General features: G+C 37.3%; 1 protein-coding gene across 3 annotated transcripts; it reads right to left on the reverse strand.

Moving 5' to 3' along the window:
* Positions 1–7,195: 7,195 nt before the first annotated feature.
* Positions 7,196–10,691, reverse strand: LOC112004925 (uncharacterized). Of its 3 annotated transcripts, none has more exons than XR_010626517.1 (6): positions 9,243–10,691; positions 9,080–9,158; positions 8,574–8,715; positions 8,046–8,465; positions 7,827–7,938; positions 7,196–7,524 (listed from the first exon to the last, which is right to left on the reverse strand). XR_010626517.1 is itself a non-coding variant. In XM_065767209.1 (6 exons), exons 4-6 carry the CDS (start codon positions 8,138–8,140, stop codon positions 7,216–7,218), a joined length of 516 nt encoding a protein of 171 aa, XP_065623281.1. In that variant the 5' UTR covers positions 8,141–8,214; positions 8,574–8,715; positions 9,080–9,158; positions 9,243–10,691; the 3' UTR covers positions 7,196–7,215. The 3 variants fall into 3 exon arrangements, 1 of the variants encoding a protein (XP_065623281.1); XR_010626516.1 differs by having other exon boundaries at positions 8,046–8,214; positions 8,397–8,715; XM_065767209.1 differs by having other exon boundaries at positions 8,046–8,214.
* Between the last annotated feature and the right edge of the window lie 274 nt (positions 10,692–10,965).

Below are 10,965 nucleotides of genomic sequence, written 5' to 3' on the forward strand. Positions count from 1 at the left end.
TTAATATAATTTTTTGGTGTGGAAGTAGCTATTATAGTCCTCAAGTCTGAGCATGTAAATTCAGATATGTAGAGAGAGTTTAGGCAGGAGGTCTTTTTAATGAGGTGTGTTGAACCATGTTATTTGCCAAAATTTTGACTTGGGATATATGTTCTTCATATCTTGTTTGTTGAGGTTGTGTAACTAGGCTTAATATAATTGTTTGTGGGCATTAGAGTTATTTTTGAAGACTTAATTCTGTGGAAAAACATGCAGCACAATAAAGGAAACATAGCAGTGATTGGCAGTGCCTAAGGTTTTGTTTTAAATATATTTTGTCACTCTTGATCAATGTCAAAATTCAAATTTAAAAACACAAATATATATTTCAACCATGGTATAGAATAGTCTAGTTGAGAGGGTGGGTTTTGAGTTCAACTACGGTGCTCATTCTGTTTTTGCACATGCACTTTTACTAATATTGGGTTAGCTTTAATTTTTGGGATAACTATAGGAAATTCTTTGATGTTTTAATGACAACCTTGAATACTCACTCTTTTGAAACTACATGGATGACTTAATAACAACCCCAAGGGAGTAGCATAATCGGTTGGGGACTTTTCACTGCTGTTCCTCTTCCTTGGGGCCAAAACTTGTTCATTTAAAAAAAAAATGGATGACTTAAATGACAACATTATCTACCTCCACTTTCAAGTTTCAACTCTTTGTCAATGGCTTTGATGAGCTTTGCTTATTTCATTATCTTAAATTTACTTAAATACTTGTTTGATTCCCTTGATTTATGTCTCTATTGTTTGCTAGATGGAAAGGGGCTAAGATAACAACCGAACATGGAATGCACGTCCTACGCGCCTATCGTGTGTCGCTTGCTTCACTACGGCCAAATCAGGTATCGTGCCTTACAATTTTGCTTTGGCATGAATAATTTGCTCTTGGAATGAATAAGCATTTTTTTTAATTTCAGAATGCTCATGTTACATGTATTGTTCACATTCGTTACACATTTTTTCTAATTATATTATTAATATAGTTGTTTGCATCGGTTGGATTATTGCAGATTGTGTGGGAGCCATACAAAAATTATTTGCGTTCCCTTCCCGCATATTGTAAGGCAGGCCAACACATATGGAGGTCTATCGTGCCACTCGTCCATTTTTGGGTGGTTGAAGGGCATCACCCTGAACGTGTTCTCCGACAGTTTGGGATGAAGCAAGGCATACCACCAGATGTCGATACTTCAATTGACCTTCACAAGATAACTCTCCAGGGCAAGCACCAAAAAGACTGGGCCCAAGAACATGCCACGCATATTGCTGAATGGGCTGCGCACACCACAATTGCCAATGCAGCGCCCTTTCATGGGGAGATGAGCTACAATGACGAGTATATGGTGTGGTTTCGTCCCCGTACTATTCGCCATATAACAAAAGAGACCTCGTACTGGGACACTTTGGTAAGTTTACGAAGAGACTGTTTTGTTATAAATGTACCTTGCTTCACATAGTTTAGATCAGCCTACTAACACTACTCTTGTATATTTCTGACAGGTTGAATCACAATTGAAGATTATGGCGAAGTGCGAACCAGGGTTTGAGATCTACACCGACTGTATTAAGGCCTTGCAATCTGTTGAAGAGATTGGTCGGTTGACCTTGGACGATGCACGCAATGTGGGCAACACAAGTGAACCGGCTGTAGGGTGTGGTCGACAAGCAAGTGGACGTGAAGGGCGTGGAGGCCGTCAATCTAGTCAGCGTCCCACATCCACTCATCCTCCCACACCTGTGCCCACATCTAGTCGGCGTCCCACATCTAGTCAGCGTCACACACCCATGCCCACATCTAGTCGGCGTCCCACATCTACTCAGCGTCCCACATCTAGTCGGCGTCACAGACCCGTGCATGACCACACCATGGAGGAAGCAAGTCAGACAGCAGATGACATGTGCTTGGACGCTGGTTATGACATGGGCTCCATGGCACGATGATGCGGGTCCATCCCATACGTGCCCACCCACATCCCCTACTACATCCCCGTTGCCCACCACCTGTACGTCTCCCCCACTGACTACCGGCACTGCCCCCACAGATGTACATGGTAGAGATGAGATGAGATTCATGCCCACTCCTCGGCTACCCACCCCTGGTGCTGTCCCCCCTGAGTTTGTGCATACTGAGTTCATCTAGACACAGATACCCACCCCCCCACCAGAGGCTTCACACATTGAGGGTCGACCGCAAAGGCCGCAACGGACACGGACACATCCTCCTGACTGTGGGACTGGACATGGTACTATAGTTCGATTCAATACCGACTACATATATATCTCTTTATAATTAAATGATTTGCATATTAGTATTTGCTTGTGTTTTTTTCAGGCAAGGTGAGACCAGTCAAGGAACCAGTGAGGAGAAGAAAACGGGGATGATTCAAGAATGGTCGAGAATCAATGCTGCTTTGGTAGTTCTAATTGCTTAATTTTCCTTAATGGCATATATTGATATCTGCTCAAAAGCCTCGTTGATTATAGGTTCTAACTCCATCTACGTTTGTGCTTTGTTTTTAGTATATTATCAATCAAAACATAGTTACAGATCCTTCTTTTTTTGTTGTTGCTGAAACATAGTTACAGTTCCTAGGTGTTCTACATTAGCTTCTCCAATTATAGTCTAACTGCATTTATTTTCATTCTTCTTGAGAAAGTTAATATTAATTTTGTTGTATTGGTCAATGCAAGAATTTTATTGTAACTAAGGAGTTTGTACCTCAGTTTTGCCCATATATCACAAAACCCACCTAGCTACACAATATTTGTTTGTGTTTTAATCTTTTTGTCTCTTTTTTTTTTTTTTTTTGGTGTATTTAAAGATTTGGAAGCAAAAACTGGTGCAAATGGGGGCTGCAATATAAGAGCACTTGTCCAAAAGGGTCACTCATGTATTTGCAAGAATACCTATCTATGATTTCTTTTTCCCCATTAATAAATAGTTTTGCATCAATTAGTACAAATCTACTAAGATGCCCTTACTAATATAATTTTATTGCCAATAACATAATTATATTGCCTTCCTAAGGTAGTAAATAAATAATGCATAGATTTTTTTTTCCTTTTCACACCTTTTTCATATATATTTTTTGAAGGTAGAAGTGATTGAGCCTGCTGTAAAGGGCACACTTAACGTACTGAAAGCATGTCTTGAAGCAAAAGTTAAGCGAGTTGTTGTTGTGTCCTCTTTTGCTGCTGTGGCCATGAATCCAAGTTGGCCCAAGGATCAAGTGATTGATGAAACATGTTGATGGGAGGAAAGTATTGAGGGGTTTGCCACCCATTTTGTCTCAGACTTGATGATTATTAGGTAATAAACTACAATGCAGTACTGAAGAAAGTATGTCATACCTTTTTTTTGCTTTTAAAGAAGTTTATTGCTCTGATATTTATCTGGCTTGTTGGCTTATATGACTTTGTTTATCAGGGTACTAAAACGGGGAGGAAGATTCCTTTGCCTTGAACTCAGCCATGTGGAAGTTCCTATATTTAAGGAACTGTGAGTATCCAATAATGCCTTTACTTGGGAAAAATCTGTATTTGATCAACTGTGTTTGTAGCTTGGACAATCTCATATTTTCTAATTAGTGTCATCGACATCACGCCTTGTAACAATTACGTTTTCATGAATTTTTCTAACTTGAAATTTGACTTCCTTAAACACACCTTGGAGGGCTTTAATTTTCACATGACCCTCATAACATGTTATTTCATGAAGAACATAATATATTGCCATGTTACATCTTTCCGTATAGATTTCTCACTTTAGAGAAAATCATGTTCATTTTGTATGAAAACAAAGTGCCATTACAGCATTTACAGTTTTCAGATGACAAATTTCTCAGGCTATACTGGAACCTTTCTATTTTAATCCTCTCTCTGCAATATTTTTCTTTGCTGCTGTGTGCTATCTCCTTAATTTAGTGCTGCTCATTTTCTTATGCAGGTATGATTATAATTTTAAAATGGACTTGCTTTCTCTCCGATTTACTTTGTGCTGCAAAAAGCCTTCTATTGGCCAGAGGAAACCACTCGAAGCACATGGTTCATCACCATCTCTGCCAAGGTGTATAACTTTTTCTGTTGTACTACAACTTGAGGATGATTATCAATGGTTTCAATGTGATTTTGTTCATTTCCACATTAACATTGTGTCAAACTCTTTCTTTATGTAAAATTTATCTGATATCCTACAGTAAAAAGCAAAAAGTATCTGGGGCCTTTTCAGATCAAAGCATTGAACAACTAAATGATGTCACTGATGTCAGTGGAGTTAATCTTAGGGTATGTTATTCTCCCATTTTAGTTCTGCCTATTGCAAAGTATAAGCTAATTAAGTTAAACAATTGACACGTAAAGTAGACAAGCTCAAAACTCTCTGTCATTCTGCTCTTAAATAGGAAGAGGAAGAACAGCTATTTTCTGGGCCCAAGGAGGACAGTCGAGCTTCAGAAGCATCTCGAAGAGTTGTGCAAGAAGAAGAAGAAAGGCTAATTTTGCAGAAAGCTCCTCTCCAAAAAAAGGCTGGCTGAGATCAGTTAGGCACATTAGTTGATACCTCTTTATAAAAGTGTTCTAATTGTACTTCCATTCACTTTGTGCATGTCAACAAAAATAATAGACCTTGATATATGGTGCATGTTTGTGTTTGTCTGTCTGGCAGTGGCCAAAAGTGGTTTGAAGTGTATAAGCACCGATGTGGAGCGATGCTTGTCACCGGTGAGATGCTAGCTATTTGGTCCTTTTTCTTTATCAAAGCTTACAAGTTACATGTTTTCTTATGCAATGCAACTAAACCTTCAGTGTGTGGAGGAAAGAATGCACGGACTAATAAGTAATCTAATCAGACTGTCAAAACAGGTCAGGTTTTTTCCTCTTTTTTTATTCTCACTTGAATTATCGGTGATTAAATGGTTCTGAATTTTAGTGGATCATTGTAGCGGGTTGATATTGAGAAACCAAGACACCGAACTATTGTCACCTCAGATGTTCAACAACAAATCATGACAATGAATAGGTAAATCACTTAGGGTATACAGGATAATTCATTTATATTTTCACCACTCAACCAAATATCAAAATTCTTGACTTTGCTATCTGCTTCGGTACAGGCAAACAAAGAGGAAGATGACAAAATGAGGACAACAGCGGCAAACGTTTGATGTCGCGGAAGCCTGAAGAGAAGCACACACGATGCTCTCTTGATGGACAGAAACTAAACTATTAGTTTCTGGTAGTAAACCTCGAATCCACGAGGGGTTTCCCTGAATCCACAAGGAGATAAAACTGGAATCCACCAGAAGAAAATTTGACAAAAGTCTGTGTTTATTGATAATAGTCTATTTTGCCTCTGACGGCTACAAAACATATAAATACTAAGCAAAAACGTTTAAAACCCTAATTCGCACTAATTAAGCGATTAGGTGACAAAATTTCCGAATTTTACCAAAAATGGCAAAATTGAGTTAAGTGCAGAATCATAAACTACTGACCTTAAAGGTCGTCCCAAAACAGACGGGACCTTATTCTGACTTTTAAACTAAAAGTTATTAAGGAAAAACAAATTTTACTATAAATAGCAAAAACACTGTTATCGGGGCCTTAATGAAGGAATTCGCCTAAATTTTGGCGACGTTCATGGCATTTGTCATGAATCTGGATCAGAACGTCGTTTCCCTTCAACCTGCCAAATTTCATGCAATTCCGACACTGTTACCCCGATGGCCCCTACTGGTACCCCCCTGTGATCTTGCGTTGTGACTTCCTGCGCCCCTGCTGCTCGAGGAAGGCATGTGCTGTCTGTTCTACATCANGATGTAAAGGTCAAAGAGTTCACAAATGTGATATTCATTACAATGAATATCATAATTTAATGGCAAGTTTAGGGATATATATGTATTCGAACATGTAATAGAAGGCAAACTTGGCAAAGAAGTAGGAGATTAGGAACAATGGACATTTTGTTCTTTGAAACTTATTTCTCTACATCTTGTCATCCTATATCTATGGTAAGCTTTTTTGTAGCAGGCATTATTCTTTTTCCTAAAATTTGGGTTCTTTAATATTTTTTCAAATTAATATTTTTTAATTAAAAAGTTGCTAATGTGGCATTTTTTAATGTCAATAATTCTTTTCTTTTTAATTAATTTAGTTGTCACATTAGCTTTAATTGTGCTAACAGTGCACGTTGTTTGCCACATAGGCATTTTTTGTCAGTGAGTTAACGATAGGGACCAAATTAATTGTAAGTTGAAAATAACACGAACTAAATTGACTCTTCCCAAAATAGAGGGACCAGTTAAGAGCAGGAATAGTAGTATAAAAGATTTGGACTCCTTCTCCCTAGTCCCAAATGTTTTTAGTAATTATCACTAGTTAAGAGCATTTGCATCCGTCAATCCAAAATAGAAAAAGTGTTCAATTTTACATATTTAAGTCCTAAAATCACTCACACTAGTCAAGCTAACCGTGTGAATTTATACTGAAACTATTAATTTTGCATTCAATTTTTTATTATTTCTTTACGTATCTCGAAGATGAAGGAAGAGAGTGAATTGTGGTTAATGTGTGTAAAGAAAGAAAAGCAATGAAAAAAAAAATGATATTTTAATGAAATGTAATGTAAAATAGATAATCTATATAAGGTGTTATAAAAACGTGTGTGTTAGATAGAAAAAGTAGGTTCTTATACTAAATTTTTTTTACATGCTCAATTAAGTCTGTCTCTTCTTTTCTGGGCCTCCAAAAATAGAAAAAATATTTTGTATCAAATGATACCACGTCATCTATATCAAAATCTGTGTAAAAATAACTACTAACTAATATATGTCTTTCAATAAGTATTGAATTAGTTATTTTTTACTACCATCTCACGGCCAAATTGGCCAAATACCATCAATTTTTGAACATTTTTGCACGAAAACATTGTTTCGGAAATAAACAGGAATCTACCACCTTGACGTACATATAAAGTTCTCGGTTATTGCTGCTTAAAATCTTTACATTGATTTGATTTTTTAGTGAACAATTTTTTTTGTTTGATAAGTTGATTTTGGTGAATGAAGCTAGAACTTCATGGAAATGGACAAGAGTCACAGGACACTGCCAAACCCCATGAAACATGCACAAAATTTCCTCCATAACTAAAATATGGCTTATATTGAAACAATCAAAGCGACCACCATTTTAACAATTGTAGATTTGCAACAAACAATTTCAAAGTTGGTACAACTAACTTCAAATTAATAAAGATATAAAAGTCATTTATAGAAAAATTCTTTAATCCATCGATTGAACTTGGCATGATATTTGCAAACAACATTATCAATTTGCAGTCATCACCCATGCTTTCCCATGCATTTCTGAAATTGGAGACCCCCACTTTCAACATATAATCAGCTGCTACAACCTCTAGGTCCTCTAGCTGGTATTTATCTTCAACACCATCATCCTCTGTCTCACCAGTGGTTGGATCAACCTAATAGTATCGCCAAATGCATAAGTTAATAAAACAGCTATGATATGTTCATGGTTGACATAAATTTTCCATATCCCATCATTCATTTTGATCATGATAACTTAAAGAATCTATGCATGGAAACAAACTGTGATTTTATTTTTTTATTAATTTTTTGTCGGAGTAAAAAAATACTCCAGTAAAGTGATATAACCTCCTCCTGAAATGATATATGCTCAAGGCCATAGATTTTATATCTCAGTCATTGTATTGATATATTTTATATCTCAATCGTGCATTTTAAGTACAAAGCCTAATATTACCTGTTCATAACCATTGGTAGCTTTAACCAACAATGAAGAGTAAACCTTTCGAGGTTTTCCTGAAACAATCTCTTCTTTGTCCTCAACATGAGCAACACGGAGAGATGGATACCTTCAAGCAATAAATGCATATTCTGAGTTATATGACTTCTAATTTTATATATAACATATATAGATTGAATACTTCTGCAATCATTTCTTTTTTGGGTAAAGGAGTACTTCTTCATCAAGTCAATTATGTCATCTGCATGGGGATCTCCAGAAGCTTTTTGTGATCCAAATGATTGACAAGAAATAACGTATGTGAATTTCATGTCTGCTAGTGCATCTACTTAAGCTGAGAATTTATGGTTTCCTTTTCCAGCAATGTCATAACCATGAAGAATATCTGGACGAGAATAATCAGTAAGTGGCAAAAGATTGTAGTCAAACCATTGTTCAAAAATAATCTCAAGCATAGCTAGTACGGCATCAGAATGGCCTATCACTCTATTAAAGATATAATGCATTGATGATCGCATTTCAAACAAAGACACTTGAATATTATGAGCCATATTTACAATCACAAACCTTCCTCTGCAGCAATGTCAATAAATGCTTGTAATTTTAAGGCTTCTCTATGGTACATCATTCCTCTAACTGCAATAACCACAAGATAAAATGGAGAATATAATGAGTACACTTACATAATCTTATGTTTAGTATAACTATCCAACGTTACAAAGATTTCTAGCCTTTTTCATTCACCTGTTCTACTTAATGTTTGTCCTGAATGAAGCCCAATTTCGCACTGCCTCCCCAAGCTGCTCCTTTGACTCTTCCTCCTTTAATTCAACATCCAGCTCTTCACAAGAACACAAGTACGCTTCCTTTCCAAGATTATACTATCCTATAAAGAAAGGAAGAACTTACAACAGTGTGGAAGATATTTAAGTTCATCTCTAGAAAGTCATCTAAATATGAGACACCTCTTGTTGGCAACAGGACTACCTCTAGAATAATTTAACATCTTCTTCAGGTAGAGAAAATGAAGTATGAAATCACTGAATTCAAATTAATGCCATCTATTTCCTTTTTCCTTTTTTTTAATGGTAACAACAAAATATAGCCAATACTAATTGGTATTTGTTTTGAAGAACATCTATACATACTTAAGACATCAAGAGTTATTGCAAATGAAATAAAGTGACAATCCTCTTTAGAAATTGGAAATCAAAACCAAGTCCACACAACTGTCCAAAAAGATATCATACCATCTTACCCACACTGAGTGATCCAGCAAAAATCATTTTGTCAACAAAAGACACCAATGCTTCTCCCGTTTCAGCAAACCTGGTGAGTAAGTCTGATTAATGATAATTAAAAAATAATACAAGATCGTAAAGAGAGCAAAAAACCTAAACAAAAGATGCATACCCTGTTATAACTTCAACCAGATATCATGCATTTTGTTTCAAGTTGCATTTAGAAAGATGCCACGGTTCAAACTTAGCGTACCTACTCCGCGAGACCACCACTCGTCGGTATCTCGTTCAGCTTAAGGCATGTTCTTCGGTTATGCCCCTCTTGGTCACACAACCCGCATTGCACCTTCCTCCCCCCCTCCTTCCACGGTATGGTTCTCGGCCGTCTCCCACCCTTGTCCATCTCATTCCTAATTTGTGTTGAGACAAGTCAACCTTTTTCTCGGATCAATCGAGGGTTAGGGAGGACTTTTCGAGTTTCTTCAGGATTCGCCCATGCTAATCTATCTTTCAACACAGGAAAAACGGGAGCATAGCTCCGAAACAGTGCGTCCACGCTATAGCATGGGTCAATGTACTACTCTGCATCATGTCAATACCTAATACAAACTGCAATAATATGTGAACATGGTATCTTGTACATTTTCCATTTCTGACATGTGCAAGTTCTTTGTGGCAGATTAACTCCATGTGTGTGATCCCCACGTCCAGCAGTCCCTGGATTATGCAATGTATCTACTTGATATGATTGTTATTGCACGCTCAATCTCGTCACCCTGTGATACTCCGCCTTCACCTTATTTCTCATGAAGATATCCAAGGCATATTTAGTCCATTTTTGTCCCGAATTCAACTGCGCTATGCTCTTATTGCAACGATCATCAAAGTAAGCATAAAGTTTGAACCATGTGTATTTCACCATTGCTGTAATGGGCAGGCTACGAGCACCCTTTAGAACACCATTGAAGCACTCGAAGACGTTTGTAGTCATCGCCCCATAATGGTAACCCTCGTCAAAAGTTAGAGCCCATTTCTCTTTAGACACATCCTTCAGATATCGGTGTGCGTTCTGGTTGATATTCTTAATTAAATCGAAGTTGGCATTGAACTTTCGCTCCTGGGTAGCACTTGCTACCCTCCATACTAGATTCTTTACAGTTTCATTGTTACATCTACTGTTGACGTTACTGCATAGATGATGAAGGCAGTATCGATGTTCTGTCATGGGAGGCCATAGGGAAAAGTCTTGATTAGTGTCTCTGAAGATAGCTTGTATCCCAGGGTGTCTGTTAGATATGACACACAGGTGTCTCCAGTCGGTAACATACGTTCTTATACAACCCAAGAACCAACCCCAAGTCTCTGTGCTCTCGCTCTCGACAACGGCGAAGGCTAGTGGATAAATCTTATTATTAGCATCTGTCGCCATTGCAATCATCAATTTTCCTTTATATTTTCCATAAAGGTGGGGTTGCATCAATGCTAATCACAGGCCTACACTTCTTGAACCCAAATATACATGGACGAAATGCCCAAAATACAGACTTGAATGTACAGGTTCCCCGTTCATAATTATCATCTACTAGTAACTTATATTGTGTACCCAGACTTGCATCCTGAAGTCCTGCCAAAAAACGCGGCAACTACAATAAATTTATAAGATGATCATTTTCTACCCCTAAACTCCCAACCCTTAAGATCCTAAACTGATAAAACAAGCTAAATGTGCCAAATGAGAACGGCAAATGTTATCCTAACCCAAATTCAACGAGTCCAATAATAAAATGAGTATTATCCTTATCCATGTGTGGCAAATCAAACAACATTAACATCATCGCAGCACAAAAGGTGGATGCGCAAAAAGTTTGATGTAAAAAAGCAAATATGTATTCATG

The sequence above is a fragment of the Quercus suber genome, unplaced genomic scaffold, assembly GCF_002906115.3.
Source record: "Quercus suber isolate HL8 unplaced genomic scaffold, Cork oak 2.0 scaffold_785, whole genome shotgun sequence".
In the NCBI taxonomy this organism is placed as follows: Eukaryota; Viridiplantae; Streptophyta; class Magnoliopsida; order Fagales; family Fagaceae; genus Quercus; species Quercus suber.

Coding starts and splice junctions, on each gene's coding strand:
- LOC112004925 (XM_065767209.1), bottom strand. CDS start 8,140: ATGAAATTCACATACGTTATTTCTTGTCAATCATTTGGATCACAAAAA. Junction 7,939..8,045: donor ATAATTGACTTGATGAAGAA/GTACTCCTTTAC, acceptor TATTGCTTGAAG/GTATCCATCTCTCCGTGTTG. Junction 7,525..7,826: donor CTACCAATGGTTATGAACAG/GTAATATTAGGC, acceptor CGATACTATTAG/GTTGATCCAACCACTGGTGA.